Source organism: Drosophila navojoa, chromosome X (assembly GCF_054131105.1).
Source record: "Drosophila navojoa isolate 15081-1374.11 chromosome X, UAZ_NAV_1.0, whole genome shotgun sequence".
Taxonomy (NCBI): Eukaryota; Metazoa; Arthropoda; class Insecta; order Diptera; family Drosophilidae; genus Drosophila; species Drosophila navojoa.
Genome location: NC_142895.1, coordinates 15,576,280 through 15,595,291, shown reverse-complemented (window position 1 = coordinate 15,595,291; position 19,012 = coordinate 15,576,280). Strand labels below are relative to the sequence as shown.

At 38.7% G+C, this 19,012-nt stretch overlaps 1 protein-coding gene across 1 annotated transcript in view; it reads left to right on the top strand.

Annotated features, from left to right (window-relative positions):
• Nucleotides 1-13,448, top strand: part of NetB (Netrin-B) — a 79,255-nt gene extending 65,807 nt beyond the window's left edge. The window contains exons 2-7 of the mRNA XM_089264726.1: nt 7,185-7,373; nt 7,494-7,643; nt 7,744-7,851; nt 8,827-8,892; nt 8,957-9,188; nt 9,286-13,448. Of these exons, the coding sequence (XP_089120852.1) occupies nt 7,185-7,373; nt 7,494-7,643; nt 7,744-7,851; nt 8,827-8,892; nt 8,957-9,188; nt 9,286-9,427 (887 nt within the window). The 3' untranslated portion in view covers nt 9,428-13,448. The remainder of the gene's footprint in view (nt 1-7,184; nt 7,374-7,493; nt 7,644-7,743; nt 7,852-8,826; nt 8,893-8,956; nt 9,189-9,285) is intronic.
• The last annotated feature ends 5,564 nt before the right edge of the window (nt 13,449-19,012 follow it).

The window sequence follows — 19,012 nt, the reverse complement described above, 5'->3', positions numbered from 1 at the left end:
GTAGCTGGAATGGGTGCTGAATGCCAGGATGCGTCCGGGTCCAACACACACACACACACACCCACACACACACAGACACACCATCACATTTTATGCCAAGCAAAGCGAATTTGCTGTTTTGTGATAGCGAAAATCGAAGTTGGCGCTGGCAAAAGCTGTTTGAAACCGTTCGAAAGGGAGAGCCAAATTTATTGTGTGCATGTGCATGTGTTAGTGTGTGTGTGTGTGTGTGCGTAGGTGTTGCTGCAAATTATGGCGTAAGTGTAAAATGAAAAGAGTGAAAATTATGTTGCTGGCGCGCCCATTCGATAAAACGCCCTCGCTAAATACATATATACACATATATGTATATACATAGTGTGAGAGAGTAATGTACGACTTCTGAATGCCCTTGAACTTAGCAGAAGAGTTTCTCTTTGATGAGTTTTCTTTATTAAAGACCGATTATTCTAAATGTATTCCACTTTATAGTGGGATTTAATAAAAATATATATATATATGCATATATTTATATATTTATACATATATATAATTCAGAAATATATATACCTTATAAGGTCTGCCTCCGTCAATGAAATAAATAAAAAATAAAATAAAATCAATCTTGAAATATGTATTTATTTATTTTATTTTATTTTATTTTATTGCATTAACGATTTATTTATTCATTTGTATTTTTTTTTTTTTTTTTTTGTAATTTTATATTTAATTATTTATTAAATTAATTTTTTAAGCTTTATGTGAATCTCAGAAGTATACATATACCTGCCTACGTCAATGAATCTAAATTAAATTCATAGATAATAACATAAAATCAATAAAAAAATATATTAATTTTTTTAATTAATTGATCATTTATTTATTAGTATTTTTATTTTTCTTTGTATTTATTTTTATTATTTTTTTTATTAATATTATTTTTTTTTTATTTATTTATTTATTTTTATTTTTTTTTTGGAAAGCTAAGTCCCCGAGTATTTGCATGAATTGCTTTATGTGAATCTCAGGCAGTTATCAATGCACACATAAATTGTATATCTGATCATCCTAGGCGGGCACTGCATAGCTTAGGGTATCTGCTAGTCGTTCCCTCCAGACTAGTTCACATGGGTTTGTTAAGTTAACGTTGTCAGATGGGCATCATGATGATGTGCTAATGTATGACACAGGCAGAAAAGGGCAGAGCCATAACGTATATAAACATGCATACATACACATACATATATCATATGAATAACTTCTAATCGAATGCTTTCGACTAGCTTAGAAGAGCTCAGAAATATGTTTAATATATATACAGTGACGAGCTAAATTATTGGCAGAACAAGCTTGTTAGCTTTTATAGAAATTTTTCAAGTATTTTACAACTTTTTTTAATAAAACAAAATATTAAATAGAATAGGATATTTATTAAATAAAAGAAAAACAAAATTTGTTGAATACTTAAACGAAACATTTTTTGTTAATTAAACAGACAAAAATAAATTAAAAGTAAATAAATAAAATTATTAACACCCCAAAAAAAAAAAAAAAAAAAAAATAAAAAATAAAAAATAAAAAATAAATATATATTAAAAAAAAAATAAAATTAAAATGATGTCACAAAATGGGTTATACCAATAATTAATATTGGGTATGTAAGCCTTTAGCTGTGCTGTGCCAATAATTTAGTATAAATCTGTATAAATATATTAACCATATTATTATTGATATCACTGTATATTATTTATGCGCCTTTCCCCGTCATTGGACCACACTCTGAGGCTTTTCCAATTCAGTGTTTATTAAATTATCACACGCATGCTGTCTATTATCTATGCCATCTTCGAGACCCCGGCCATAAAGCTCTTAGGATATTTCTTCACTTCAACTGGAGCTGGGGAAATCTTTGTTTTGACATCTGCTTCGCGCTGATTGTGCATAAATTGAGTTGCTGGCCGCGTCTATTTAAGGCCGTGGCGCTTGCTTGCAGTTGCATATGCCTATGCGTCTATATGGAGTGTGTGCTCCGCCTCCCCCTTTGCAACGGGGCATCTCTATTGATATTTCGAGTCTGTGCTGCTGCTGCGGCTGCTGCTGCTGCTGCCTGCTGAAAACTAACGAAAATGTGAAAATGAAATAAAAATGTAGACATTTTGTAGCCAAGTTTATAGAGAGAGCGAGAGAGATAGAGCGATGGAGATGGCCAGCCGCTTTGGGCCGAGGCCTGTTTGGGCCATAATTTGTTGTTTTTGCAAACGGTCGCATAACTCGCAAGAGCCAGGTCCCGTTTCCTGTGCCTGCTCCTCCCTCTGCTGCTGGCCCTGCTACGCCCCCTGCCCGGCTGGCCCGGGCTTATCGTACGCTGGCCGTCAATGTAGTCCCACGGTCTCTGCTCGGTCTATGGCAACGCTCTCGCACTCGCACTCGCATTCGCACTCATTCGCGTGGTGCCAAATGATTTTCACATGTTTTCTTCCGACTCCTCCGCGTCAATGCGCTGCCCTCTGCTTCTTCTGCTTCCTCGATGTGTGTCCATTCGCACTTTTCTTTTTGCATGTGCTTGGCACTCGCTCGCTCGCTCGCTCGCTGCTTTGGCATTTAATTAAAAAGCCAGCTAAATTATGAACTTTTCTTTCTCGACCGCCTGCAAATTTGTTTGTTTTCGCCACGAAAGTCGTATATCAAAAAATTGCCTGCCAGATGCGAAATGTGAGTTTTGTTTTTTGTTTTTTTTTTTTCGGCTATGGGCGGAGCAGTTGGGGGCTTGTCTGGCTAGCGGAAGGGGGCGGCAAATGCCACAAAATGCAAAATGTAAAATCTTTCGCCAATGATCTGTCGAACTTTTCGCTCAACCTCGGCAATAACTTTTCTTCTTTCTTCAGCTGGCTTGTGTGTTTTTTCCTTTTCAACTCTTTTTTTTTTTTGAGGGGTTTTTGGATGCCATTCAATTGAATGCATCGATGAGTGGTTGCTTGACTGTATGGATGAATAATGGGGCAATGTGTGCTCCGCTCAGCTCCGCTCCACTCAGTTCTGCCCTGCTCTGCTGTAGTGCTTCGAAAACTTTGGCTACGAGTCGGCGCGTTGAAAATCAAATGAGCTGTAAAGAAAATTTCGCGTTAAAATGCGTTTTATTGTTTCCAATTAGGCTGATTGAGTGCCTCGATTTATATATATATGTCTACATAAAGAGGGAGAGAGAGAGAGAGAGTGGGAGAGCGGAAGAGGGGCACGAGATGTGTGCCATATTAAAAGCCACAGCGTGTTTTAATGTAGTCTATAGTGCTCGACATGCTTCGCTTAATCCCAACCCAACCCAGAAAAAACCACACACACACACACACACACACACACAATTTATACGCTACTTTAGCTAATCATCGAGAGCGTCACATAATTTCATTTCATTTCGCTTTTTCGACTATTTGGCTTTTAGTTTCCAATTGTCTTTTCATTGGAATTTCTGAGTGTTTGCGCGCGCGTGTGTGTGTGCGTGTATGCATCATCAACTAAACATTCAGCTGCTTAGCTCATCAGTCCAGCCCCTCCGCCTCCTGCCCGCTGATTGTTTTGGTATTTATGTGGCAGCAGCTCAACTTGGCTTACGGCTGCCGCTCGCAAAATCAGCTCATTTACAATGCGTGTCTCAATGCCAATAACTGTGCCCCAAATATGCTGCACACACACACGCGCACACACACACACATACATATCTCGCAGAGTCTCATCGGTGCTCGAATGTCTTGCAAAGCAGCTAAAAAAGAAAACTTTATTTATTATTTTCATACAAAAAAAAAACGCGCTTTCTAAGTATTTCATTAGTTTTTAATTCGTGTGGTTTTTTATTTAAAATTTATTTTTTTATTGTATCCAGACATTTAAATTCAAAAATATAAATAAGCTAAAAAACAAAGATAATTAAATAAAATACAAACTTAAAAACATAAATATATGTAAAAGAATGCATATTTACCTAAACTGTCAAGAATTGCTAATAATCCATTTTATTTTTATTTTATAAATAATTCTTTAATTTCGTACAGAAATAAAGTTTTCTGTTTTATTTTCTTTAATGATATTTTTTTTTATTTCTTTAATGATGGTTTATAAACAAATTATATTTTGTATACTTTTTTTATTTTTTATTTGTATTTATGTATTTATTTTTACTTAATTAAATAAAGACTTAAAGCACTTGCTACTACTTATTTATTCATTTATTTTTTATTTTTATTTATTTTTTACTGTTGTTTATATGCTTTAAGGTTGTTAATGAGCTTTAAAATTCTTGAAATAATAAAAAATATTTCAAAATATTTTATTTTTCAATTTTTAAATTTAAATAATAACACCAAATCAAAAGGAATGTACAAAAAATAAATTTTTGCTTACCATGAATTATGAATTATTAAATAAAATCTATATTATTTAGAGATAGGGAAAATTTCAAATATGTATACTAATATGTAAAAAAACTATATAAAATAATATTAGATTTTTTTTTTAAATTTTCTACTTATGCAAAAATATTTTAAATTTAAAATAATATAAATTTTCAACAAAAAATTCTTCTCTTCTTGAGTTCTTTACACTTTGCTGTAATTTCTCCAGCATCTTGTTGCAACTTTCACATTTTCTTTTGAAATGATATAACTTGGGTAAGGTCTCGATGCGGTTAACTCGTTTGCCGGTCTTCTCCGATAGCTGATATAACAGCTTGGCCGAGTGTCAGGTCGAAAATAAAAATTCATTTTAATTTGTGAAACGATGATGAGGGGGGCATCAGACAGAGAGAGGGAGGTAGGGCAGCATCATTGACGAATGACTGCCATACAAGAAAGACCGAGAGAGGGAGAGAGAGAGAGTGGAGGAGGTAGGCGAGAGAGAGAGAGGGAGTATGAGAGGCAGATCTCGATATATGTTATGCAAGGATAAAGTCAACGCTGAGGCATTGCCTGCCGCATTGTCCATTGTTGTTATTTGCCAAATAAGTGAGCCGACCGCCCGCGCTCTGCCACGCCCTACCCGCCCACCGCTACCCCTACACTGCCGGACTGCGGCCTGCGTCTCCATTGTTGTCAGCTTCGTCGATGATGCAGACATAAGATATGAAAAATATGAAGCAACAGCCATCACAATAGTCGCAGCAGCCGTAAGCCCGAGTCACAGACAGAGCCGTAGCCGGAGAGCTGGGGAGCTAAAGCTGTGGCTGTGCTTGTAGCTGGAGTCGCAGTGCCGGGGCCAGAGACATATTTTGTGTTGTTCTCCTGGTAGCTGGCTGAGCAGCTCCAGCTGCTACGGCTCCTCCTCGTCCCCATCGCCCCGTCGCCCCATCACAAAGCAGGCGCTCATGCGTGTGCAAGTCAAAGTCGAACTGCGTGGGCAACAGACCCATACGTAACCATGCTAGAGATAAAGCTCTGTCGATGCTCGTATATAAATACATATATAAACATATATAAATACATACATACATATATATGAGTTGGGTCTGGTATAAATCACGCTTAATGCCTCGGCTGCTGGGAGCTGTGTAGCACGCTGTGGCACATAAATTGCAGTCAAGTGCTGCCAATTAGTTGGCTAAAATTATTTTATGATATTGGCCAACTAATTAAACCGGCATTACGCTGACTGACGCTGACGCTTAAGGTTTAGTCCAGCCAGACACACACACACTAACTCGGACTGGGGGCAGCTCAGCAATGAAATCGATAAAAAGTTCCAGCAGCACCGTCAAGGTACAGGTGCCCCCTCTCCTCCCCCGCACTCCACCTCCTCCGCTCACCCTTCGCATTGTCGTTTGCTTGCAGTTTCATCAATCAACCACACACAGCCAAACCAACAATCAATCATATCCAAACGGCAGAGGGGCGACAGCAACTGGGGGCGTGGCTGTAGCTCAGTAGCACGGCTAAGTAAAGCACGTAAAAAATATCTTTGATTATTAATTATTTATGAAATGTGCGAGGCGAGAAGCGACTGCCATTAAATGATTAGGTTTGAGTTGAGTTGAGTCGGGGCTGGGACTGGAGCTGGAACTGGAACTGAGGCGGGGGCGGGGGCTGGGGCTGGTGCTGGTAGGGACTCAGACATACTAAAGAGCTTAAGCGAACGATACTATCTTAAAGATGAATAAATGAATAAACATTCATAAGCGTTTCAAACAGAAAAACACTCAACTTTAAGATGAAGCAAGGCCTTTGTGAAAGCAATATTTATGGAACTTGGGAGTCTTACCACTTTGATTTCTACTTGTGAAACTTGAGTAAAAGATACTCCTTTTCCTTGACTTTTCTTCCTAATTATATAAAAATTATAAATTATAATATATATATATATATATATATATATATATATATATATATATATATATATATTTATAATATTATATAAATTATTTTATAATATAAATTAATAAATTCAAATTATATTCAATAAAATATAAATATATATTTTACACTAATTATTTCATAGCATTATAATTATTGTATTATATATGAACTAGATTTTTCAGCCAAGCTTATTAGCCTTGGTCATAATAGATATTACGACTCGCCTGCAGCGAGGCTTACATCTGTTGTATCTTCTTCATTCTGAATATTATAAGATTTTCAAGATTACAATGTCGGGCTGTTCGTTTCTCCTGTCAGTTCACCTTCAGGCTGTCTGTTCGTTCGTCTGTTCTTCTGTCTATCCGCCCGTGCGCTGTCCGTCCGTATACGCATTTGCCCACCTGTCTGTTTTTCCTTTCATTCATACGTCCTCCCATCTATTCGTCCGTTCAAATGTCCTCCCATCCCATCCTCCGTCTGTCCATCTATCTGTCCATCTGTATGCCCGTATTTTCGCTTATCTGTCCGTCTGCTCTAGGACATTTGGGATTAGAGACTAGAATTGAAATTTTGACCAGAATGTCCCACAGTATTTCGCGTGAAATTAGAGCTTTTTTAATCGTATTTTTAGCATAAATCAAGAATAAAAGATATCAGGCAAAGTATTACATTCCTTCTTAACTCCTCACGTATAAGAAAATACAAAAGTGCGCCTGGGCGATTCGGGTCTTTAAGAGTCGAGCGCTTTCGACTAGAGCACCCTTACTTATTTGATAGAACAAATGATAGTGTATAAGTAATTTTGCTATGCTTTATGTCTTCCCCTACTTTACCCCAACTGACCGTCTGATCTCGTTGTGCTTTCAGTGTGCCAGTGCAATGGACATGCTCGCCGCTGTCGCTTCAACCTGGAGCTGTACAAGTTGTCCGGCCGCGTGTCTGGCGGCGTTTGCTATAATTGTCAGCATGATACGACCGGAAGGTATTGTCACTATTGTCGCGAGGGCTACTACCGGGATGCCACCAAGCCACCCAATCATCGCAAAGTGTGCAAACGTAAGTAGCAGCTGTTTTGGCCATCAATCAGCGGCCTAGTTAACTGTCACACAGCGCAGATGTCTCTCTCTAATGATGACTCTCTCTCTCTCTCTCTCTCTTTTACTCTGTCTCTTTTAGGCTGCGACTGTCACCCCGTGGGCTCCACCGGCAAGACGTGCAATCATCTGAGTGGTCAGTGTCCCTGCAAGGAGGGCGTCACTGGCCTCACTTGCAATCGCTGCGCACGCGGCTACCAGCAGACGCGCTCTCATGTGGCGCCCTGCATAAGTAAGTATCTAGTTCTCACTATCCCCCTCCCCCTTTTCTCCCTTACTCCACTCCCTGTGCGTGGCCTTGTTATTAATGCCTTTCTGCTGCGTATCAACAGAGGTGCCCACAAATGCGAATATGATTCAAGCGGAAAGCGCTGGCGGCGCCAGTGGAACAGGCGACTACAAGGATGGCGGAGGCTCTCAGGCTGAGGAAATGAAAAAGTGTAAGTGCTGAAGTGAAACGAGTGGAGAGTAACTGGTTGAGATATGTGAACAGATGAGTGTAGTGTAAGAGTAGGCAAGGGACGTCTTGAAGACTTTTGAGTAAAGAGTGAAGAAAAATCTGCAATAATCACCTATAATATCTCGTGGAGAATTATGAATGTTTGGAGAGTGTAAAAGATGGTTGCTTAGAACAAAGAGAGAGAGAGAGAGAGAGAGAGAGAGAGAGAGAGAGAGTTAGTTGTGGAGAGTTTTGAGTGTATAGTAGAGAGCTCAAAGTACTATGTAGATACACTACGAATGGAGTTACTCAATTGAAGTATAGCTGATTGGGAATCCAACTGAAAAAAGTAATAGACTTCTGCTGAAATACTTGTGGAGAGTTCTGAGCACACAGTGGAGAGTTGAAATTATAAAGTTATTTGAGTCATTGAGCTGTGACATGCACAATTGGCGAATAGAGAATCGAATGATGAGGAATTGGAGACATGTTACGATTTACTTGTGGAGAGTTATAGCTTAAGGAGTTGTTGCACACACACATACATAAGAGCAGAGTTTCTTATAGCTTCATATCGGTGTAACAAGACACCGACTCGTGGAGAGTTATCAGTTTATAGTGGAGAGTAACAAATAGAGCTTAGTTAATGAGTTACTAATAAATGATTAAATAGAAATTCTGGAGAATTTTTCGTGGAAGGTTATAAAAAAAGTTATGTAGTGGAGAGTAACAAGTAGAGCTCGACTATTGGGTTACTAATTGACGATAGAGATTGTGGAGAATTACTCGTGAAAAATTATAAGAGAAAGGTTCGTTGCAGATGATTTGGAGACTTTTTAAGTTAAATGGATTGTAGAGGTTTTAGCTACATAGATATCTGGCTGGGGTATAACAACTCATTAGATTATATGTATATACAAAAAAATGAATAAATACTCATATAATATACTCTCCACTCCCTCAACCACATATATAGATTGCGGCAAGTGCAAGGCCAGCCCCAAGAAGCTGAATCTGAACAAGTTTTGCATGGAGGACTATGGTACGTATACGCAATGCGCACTCTATTGGCCAGAGGCCAGCTCACACACTCAACTCGATTGCAGCTCTGTTGGCCAAGGTAATTGGACATGATCGCGCCTCCCAGGACATCAGCACCGAGAAGTTCTCCATTGAGCGACAGAACGAGATTTACAAGTACGAGATAAACATACAGACGATCTTCAAGCGTAACCCCATGTCGGGCACAACCAGTTCGCTGCTGGGACGTGGCAATATGATGCTGCTGGTGCCGCGCAAGAGTATCGAGTGTCAGTGCCCCAAGATCAAGTTGAACAAGTGAGTAGCTCTCAAATCCGAACTAATTATAATTTACGTGCATTGCTAGTTATTTCATGATTTCAATGAATCTATTTTCGTCTGGAACTCTTTGCAGATCGTATCTAATACTTGGACGTGACTCGGAGGCAGCGCCGGGCTATCTGGCAATTGGACCCAGTTCTGTGGTGCTGGAGTGGAAGGACGAGTGGTCGTTGCGCATGAAGCGCTTCCAGCGGCGCGCCCGCAAATGCAGTTGAATCGAACCGGAAACGGAATATGTCAGAGCGGATTTCAATTTCATACACTTGGCTAGGTATCGGTTTTTGTATAAATTGTACAGTTTACTCAAGTTTCTGACCTTTTTCGGCATCATGTTTTAATTAAACCTCCCCACTCTTCACATACACCCACACAGACACACACATTAACACAAAATACACCATCCACATGATACTTATTATAGACAAAAAGCGGAGTCTTCCCATCATAAATATATCTATCAGAAAAAAAAAACCTAAAAAAGAAAAACAACAAAAAAAAAAAAAAACATCTGAAATCCTCTAGTTAAGCTACTCAGCGGCATTCTAGTCTATTAGACACTCGAACACTGCGAAACACTAGGCAAAAACAAACAATATTAACAACACCTACACCAACAACAACAGACATGCCAAATGCTAATTACAACCTAAAGTGCGCGTGTGTGTGCGTGTGTCAAGCACATTTATGAGGGCCATAAAATAACAGTTATAAATTTGTAATAAGTGCGAAAAGCGTAGCATATCGCGTGCACAGTGCGGCGCGAGTAAGGAGTGGGGAGCATGCAAGCCCATTGGCTGGGCAGAGCGAGAGAGTGAGAGCGTGAGAGCGAACTGAGAGCCGGGGCAGGCAAACAGGCAGGCAGAGTCATAGGCTCTCGCATGCATTAGGGGTGCTCAAGAGAAATGTGCATACGAATTTTCTGGTCTCCTCTGCTGCCTGTCTGTCATTTGCACTGTCTATGATTTTTTTCTGTCGCCCATACGCTGAGTATCCCTCAGGTCAGCTGCAGGGCTGCTTTTTGTTTTGTTTTCTTTACACTGTTCTGCATATCGCATTCAACGCAGTTTTTTCGTTTGCCTCGATTTATATTTTCGATATATTTGCCGTTTGATATTCTTTTTTTTTGTTTTGAGTATTTTGGTTTTTATCTCCGACAGTTTTTCGGTTTTACTGTTTGCATTTAACGGCAGTTTTATTGTTATTATTTTTCGTATTTTTTCATTCATTCAATCCGTTCGATCTGTATTTTTAAAATGTATGCAAACAGTTTTGCTGTTAATTATGCAGATCCATTCGCATCCATTTGTTAGTTGATTTTCACGCGCTTTTGCATAACAATTTGTTCAAGTGAAGAAAAAAAGCCATAATAATAATAATACAAATAATAATAATAAACAAACAGGCAACAGCAGCAGCAGTAAAATTAATTTAAAATGCATTTATTTGAATTTAATTTTCAATTTGAATTATGCATGTAAATCAGTTAGCGCGGAGAAAAAACTTTGAGTGCTTGTCAAAGCTGGCAGGGGCGTGGCGAAGGGCGTTCAGTTCAAGTTGCAACCGGCTTTTAGTTTTTGTTTTTTTGGAAACATTTTCTTTAAGGCCTTCTTTTTTCAGACAATCTCCAATCAAGTTAAAACTTGTGCATGCCAGACAGTGCCCACTGTAGCCAACTCGCGCTTATTCCAACAAACTTGACAGACAGACAGACAGACAGGCAGACAAACGGACAAACAACAACACGAAACACGTTACACAAATTAAAAAACAAAAAAAAACAAAAAAAGAATGCAACTTCGTAGGCTGAACAGTGATATGTTGCCCCTGTGTCTATCACACTCGCTCCTCATGTCCCTGGCCCAGCCACAGCCACTGGCTCTGTCCCTTTCCCTCCGCCAGGCTTTGTCTCTGGCTCTGCCGCTCTCCCTTTCCCACTCGCTGTGCCCCTCTGCTTGCATTTACACAGTTACATTTATTGTGTTTTTGTTGTCGTATTTTTTTTTTTGGTATTCTCTTTCATTTGAGTGGGGCCGCGGATTAAACATGTTACAGCTCAAAATGTAACATGATATATGACAGCAAGTGTCGAACTTGATAAATGCTTTAATGAATTTATTTTCGTGTTCTGCACAAGAGACCTGTGTATCAGGCCCTCTCGCTCTCGCGCTCGCTCTCGCTCATTGTGCTCCACACTCTTTGTGTTCGGCCTGCGTGTTTCGCTGTGGGCATTTGTCATTGGCCCATTGCCACAGTCGGCGACCGTGACCATGATATATTATGAGTCCAAGCGGAGCAAGCGACCAACCGGACATGTTGATCAGCTGAGTTGGACAGCTGCATAGTAGTTAACATGGCGCGGCTCTTAAGCTGAGATTTGTGTGTGCCGCCCGGGCCGCATAATTAGCCAAGCGACATAGCTCGGAAAACAATGCACAAGCACACGCACACATACGCACATACAGAGAGAACGCTCGTTCTCTCTCACTCACACAATGTGAAGTGTCCTGCAGCAAGTTGAATGCAAAACAACAACGAAACAAATTTAAAAAAAAATAAATAAATAAAAAAATAGAAGAGAGCGAGAGAGAGAAATTAAATTGCGGCTTGGACGCGACTGTGGCTTGGGCTTCATGCATATTTAAATGAGATTTTTGCGTTAACTGAATTTTGTCAACATGACGTGCGCTGAATGAAGTGCGGACGGGGCGGCAGGAGGCGTGGCCAGCCAATGTGGGAGCACGCTGCAGCCACGAGAAGCCATATTAATTTATATATGTATGTATATATGTATGTACATGCACACACACACAAAGCATGTATGTGTGTGTGTGTGTGTGTATGTGTGTGCATTTATATATATTTAAATAAATTGGATTTTTCTGCGCGATTATTTTTTTTTCGCGTTTTTTTCTTACTTCATTTAACAGGCTGTTGGCTGGGGCGTTGCGGGGGCGTGGCATATGTATTTTAAATAACTTGCCTGGCGCCATTAGCATATAAATTGATGTGCGCCAGGCCCATTCACACATACACACACACACACACACACGCACATGGCAAGCATTTGGCAAAACACACACACACACACACTCACACATATCTAAGATTTCTGTGCCCTAAAAGCTGACAAATTGACTTCCGTTTCCGCGTTAAAAAATCAACAACAAAAGCACACAAAAGAGCTAAACAAAAAAAAAAAAAAAAGAAAAACGTAATGAAAAGAAAATTACAAAAAAAAAAAAAAAATCTCTTAAAAAAGTACTTAAAAAAACTGAGACACAAAACATAACCAAATTAGTCATTAGTTGATACGTCGAACCGTTTATTTATTTCCTTAACAATTTAAAAATATATATATATACATAAAATATATATATATCAACTTTTTTTTTTACTTAACATAAACTTAAATTATGAATTAAAAAAAAGAGAGAAAAAAGCCAAGCGAAAACTTTAAATTTTGTTGGCATTTCACTGTATTTCGAAATATTATTATTATTATTATTATTAATATATATACATATACATATATGTATATTAATAATAAACATAAATAAATAAAAGTACTTATACAAACACATACATATATAGACATACTATATATATATATATAAATGCTTGATGTATTTTGTGTATATTGAGCATAAAGAAATTGCAGAGCAAAACGAAAAGGAAAAGGAAAAAGAAGAAGAAAAAGATGTAGAAGATGTGACATGCTTTTTTTGTAGGTTGAGTGCAACAACAACAACAACAACAGAAACAATACTAACTTTACATATCCTACACACACACACACAGGCACACACACACACATACACCATTGTCAAGTTATATAGAATTAATATATAAATATAAACGGATTTTTTTTTTCTTTTTTTTAAGCAACCATTTTATCACTAAAAATATATAAATATAAATTATCTTTGTGTGTGTCGCAAGTTAATAAACAAGAATATTAAATAATAGATAAAACGAAAAAAAATGCAAGCAATTTTATATATAATAATAATAATAATAAACACTATTTAAATGCATATATACGAGTTCAGAACATATACAAAAATATATATACACTATATATATACATATGTATATGTATATGCTATATATGAAAATGATGAAAGAAAAAAAAAAACGGCGACAATTTTTTTTTTCTTAGATCTTTGTAAATACTCAAAAAACAAACAAAAAAGCCATGAAAGAACAAAAACAAAAAAAAAAAGCATATAAAATAAACAGCGAACCGTAATCAACAATATTTATTGCTAAATTATTATGTTGTAATGAAATACATATGATACAAAATAAAACACAAGAAAAAACACAAAACAAAAATCAATTATATGGAAATAAATTGAATATGATTGAAAGATAATCAAACTGACAGCAAAACAAAAACCAATATACTCTCTTTTCCTTTGGGAACAGAGTATATTGAGCATTGTCGGATATTAAAGTATTGTAGTTGATATTTACTTAAGCACAACCACACACACACACACACACACATACATATACACACCTACAATCACACACACGCGCACACGCACACAAGGAAACAAAGGAAAAGCTAAAGAAAAAAGAAAAATAATTGGACAAAAGACAAGCCAACACCTATACACACAGCAACATGGCCGTGTGTGTGTGCATGTGTGTGTGTGTGCTTGCAGGTACAATGTATCATTCAACTTTTATGTGTGTACTTTAAAAGAATTCAATATATTAAAAAACCAAGCAAAATAAACAGAGAAACACAGAAAGCAAAAGGCAAACACACAACAACAAGAAAAGAAACATCAAGACACAAAAATTTAATCGATTTAAGTGGACAAATTGCTAATATATATTACGAAATTCAATGGGTGAGAAATGTGATTTTTATTTCGGGCTCTGGCTCTTTGTCATTTTTCAGGTGTATACAGGTAAGGTAAGTGCGTATACAGGGCTCAGTGGAAGTTACCATTTTCATATTATCTCGATTAAAGCATATGTAAGATAAAGTAAAACAAGTAAGAAAACTCTAGTCGAGAGTGCTCGACTAGATACTGCCCTAAGCCAAACTTACATACATTTTAACAAAACCATTATACCCTGATTTCCCATTTTCAATGGGCTCAGGGTATAATAAAAGTTATTCTAAAATAAGGAACGTGGTTTACATGTAGGTAATATCAGCGGCACTTGACCTTGACTGCGAGATTGATCGAGAGTATTGCATTACTTCTCTCCTGTTCCCTCTGTCTCTTTCTCTCTCTTTCTTTCTTACTGAGCTCTGTAAAGGTATTGCTGAACTGAAGTCAAAAGCGAGCGACTGTTCTTCTTCTATTGAAAAATTCTCGAATGCAGAGGCCGACAGATATAGTATATATGTATATGTATTATTATAATAAAATGAGAGCATGTGCTTGTAATACATTCGTGTCTCGATAATTTGTACGCCACTAAATCGAAAATCGCTATAAATAAAAAAAAAACCCTCGAGAAAAAAAAAATCGTTCCCAATAATTCTCGATATTTTTAATTTCTGTGTAAATAAAAAAAAAACTGACCCCTTCGACATTTCGAATTATCAGGATTCAACTGTATTGCTTTGCTGTACATCAGTCATTAAACTATTTATCTTATCTTAAAACAGTTCTTTGACAAGCTTATATCAGCGTCTAACTATTATAGTATAATAAATAGTATTTAAAAATCCTTGAAATTTGATCATGCATTCAACTTGAACTATGAAGATATGAAACTATTCTTTCACGTGGCTTTACCATCGACAAAATTTGTTACATTGATGTTAAGAGTAAGTATGAATATAATACCCAGGAGGATATCCAGATTCTGAGCCGAATGTTCTGGCCAAACGACTAGCAACGGCAGCTCAAAGCTCTGCTAGTCCGCGCAACGTTACTAGGAGAAGAATTAGCCATCACCTGATAGCCCTGATGAAACGAAAATGTATTACGAATCCCATTAGCTTCACCTTAATTTACTGTATTCTTCGAATTTCCCCCACTAAGATATGTATGCGAAGTATTACAGAAATTATATATTATTTTATTTTATTTACAAACTGTTAAATTTATTAAAGATTTTATTAAAAATAAATTGATAAAAGAGAAGGAAACGAAAAGGACGATTGTTACATATATTTCCACATATTCTTCATATATTTATCTTCATTCGTGTTCATAACAGCAACAAAATGAATGCAGCTTCAACATTCTAATTATTCATAATTTTTCTAATTTTTTCTTTAGTGCTTGGAGCTGTTATAACAAGAAATCATTGTATATTTAAAAAATTTGCTATGCCAAACAAAATAAAATAAAAAATATAAAAATAAAAAACATTTAAGATCTCAATCCACCATAAATTCATTGCATCCATCGACTGCTCAGCCAGCAGATCTGCCGTGAATCTACCCAGAACTACTCCCAGACATCAACAGAAATCTGTAAAGATAGCCGAACGGTAAATCAGTAATTGGCATTGAGCATATGCTTTCTCCGCTGCCTTTAGTTCTGATTCACTTCTAGCCATCCCCAGCTGATTCGCCCCCCCCCCAAGAAAAACGTTGCATACTTTCGAGCAGCGTGCAGTGAATTGTGAATCGTTGCGCACACAGCAAATACGATATAAAAGCCAAATTAATTTAGAGCGCAATTTAAGTAACATGCGCGAACACCGCACCACCCGGCACTGAGCCCACCGGGACGTCGCTTAACGTTTGATATTGCCGCTGGCTTTCGTTCTGGCCAAAGGTTCCGTGCCCATCCCGGCAACTGAAACTAATACGCATATTTATCAAATTTCAGCGCCTCAAGGGTTGCTGCCGCTGCACTCGGAACGAGCCGGCAACCCCCGCTCGCTGACACGCGCCCAAATGTAGATTCATTGTAGTTGCCCAAAATGCCTTGCAGCGCCAGCAAAGTTCCAGCAGACGTAGACGGCGACGGCGACGCCGACACAGCCGCCAGACCGCAATGCAAAGTTTTGGCCCTCGGCAAAAACTTAACAAAAAGCGGCAAGCACTTGGCTTGGGTGGTTGGCTGCTCAATAGGCTGACTCCACGGACTTCCCCGACTCCCCGGTTTTCTGCGGACTTTCCGTTGCCGTGGCAATGCTGCATAAACAAGGACAAAGCTATTTTGCTGCTGGCAGCTCCATTTGCACGCTTCATAAGCGCGACGAATGAATTTTAATTTGATTAAAGTGAAAAATTGAAAAATTGAAAAACGGAAAAATGGAAAAACGGAAAAAGGTAAATCCCCGTCACGCCCACGCTCACTGCCACGGTCCCGCTTTCCGCTAAGCTTTTAGCTGTATTAAATGCTGCAGTAAAGCTGCGTCAAAGAGTGGCGAATTTTGGATACGCCACCAAAATGGGCCAAGCGAGTCCGAGTGACGCTATGCACGGCATACGGCGGATTAGCTGGCCAATCAGGCGGCGAGCATGCGGCCTGGATTTGCGGCACACATGAAAATCCAGCTTTGGTCGACTCAACTCACACTCCGCTGCGATGGCCCCGCCGTGGGTTGCCATGGCTAGAAATGCCAGTGGAAATATTTCCGGACGGATTGGCGTATCCGTTGCCATAGCAGCTTAGGCCGCATTAAAACCTTTTTGCTTCAATAATGTTGTTTTTGTTATGCTTAGATGGCGACCGCAGTCGCAGCCGCCGTCGCAGCCGCAGCATCCGCCTGTCCAAACCACTTTGGTCGACCCCATCTTTGGTTGCTCGACTCAAAGGATATTTTTTGCTGCTGCTGCTGCTGCTGCTTCTTCTTCTTCTTCCTTTTCCATTTGGCATTGCTGCGCTTGTGCGCCCCCAGGAGATGCTTAGCCTCGCATAGCAGCATCCTCGTCATCATCAACTCGGATCGTCATAGCCAACGTCTGTTACAGTGCGGCAATTACGACGTTTGGATTTCAAGTGCTGACTGCCACAAGTTGCCGTTGCCGTTGCCGTTGGTGTTACAGTTACCGTTACCATTGCTGCTGTCGTTGCCGTTGCTGTTGCAGCAACTGCTACAATGTGAATGCTGGAAGCATCGCCACCCAGACCCAAGTCCAAGGCTCGGGCCATAGTTGTTGCCAGCGGCAGTCGAATATAACAGAATTTTGCACTGAACCCTAAACGGGGAGTGTGCAGCACACACACACACACACACACACACACGCACACACACATCGAGAGAAGAAGAGAGTGCAAAAAGGCGCATTTTACAAGATTTTTATTTTATATATACACACAAACATATATATCCATATATATGTATATATAAATGGGAAAAGTATTAAAAAAGTAAACTTTTTTATAGACTTTTCATTTGGCCTTCGCTCTCGCGCCCCAGCCGCAGCTCCATGGCTATGGCAGCTGTGTAAGCTTTTCGTCTGGGCGTTATGATGCGTGTTAAGGGAATACGTATACGAATACAAATACCCATACACTCGCACACACTCACACAGACTCGCACACATGGTGGTCTGGCAGGCCAGGCCAGGGGATCAGCTCCCATTGGCCCCGGCGGCGCAAGCAATGCGGAAGTGCTCCTTACAACGCATGAAAGCCAAAAGGAAAAGTTCCGATGCTCTACGCCGCAATCAAGTCGATTAGCTAAGCATGCGATTCGCACATATTCTGGCTCACAGATTGCCAAGCATTTGATCAGCCCCAAAAAGTATGCAACGCGCCTCGCTCTGCTCGATTAGTTGCGCTCGACGACGGCCTAATGCCACAATAAGTTCTGTGGCATACTTTTCGAGAAGCTAGCCACGGCAACCGTCTGCAGATACATTTGAGTCCATGAAGTGAAAATAGTCTGTGGGTCATTTAAGCTGGCGTATATTAGTTAGTCTAGGCGTTAGTTAGTTTAGCCGTAGACTCAAACTATCTCAATGGAGTTCAGATCATCTATGGGAATTTTACCTCTAGAGTGAAGCTACAGAGATACACTTGAAGCATTGAAGATACAAATGTATCTGAGATGTGAATATACATATGTATATGTATATGAGATACAAAAGTTGCTATGATGGGCGTCTTTATCATCTATGATAATTTTAGATGTTGAACCTCAAAAGATACAAATGTATCTCAGATAATTATGTATGTGAAATATATGAGGTATAAATGTATCTATAATGGGAGTAGTAGATATCAGCTGTGAAAATTTCAGCTCAAGTATTGCAGACTGAAGCTATAGAGATACACTTGAAATTCAGAAGATACAAATGTATCTATGATGAGTCTTTCTGAAGCCCATAAGATAAAAATGTATTTCAGATGTGAATGGTAAAATTTATGAAATACTTATGTATCTGTAAAATTCAGCTTTCGTACTCAAAAGATACAATTGTATCTGCGAGCTCATAAGATAGAAATGTATCCGCAAGTTCATAAGATACAGATGTATCTCAAAGTGGTAGTTGAGGCCATGAAACACATAAGTATCTATGTAAATACAAATGTATCTGTGTTGTAAATGCTTAAAGCGCATAAGATACAAATGTATCTCAGAGTGATAAGTTGAGATCATGAGATGTAAAAATATCTCAGATGCGATCACTTGAAGATTTTGAGATACATTTATATCTACGAATCTTAAAGCCTCATCGGATACAAATGTATCTGTGAGCTACATGATCGAACTTCATAAGATGCAAATGTATCTCAGAGTGACTCTTTGAAGCCCATAAGATACAAAAGTATCTGTAAAGGGAGTATATACAGACCACATGTCAAAATTATACGCAAAGTAAATATTACGCACTCTAAAATACAAAAGTATCTCAAGCTCTT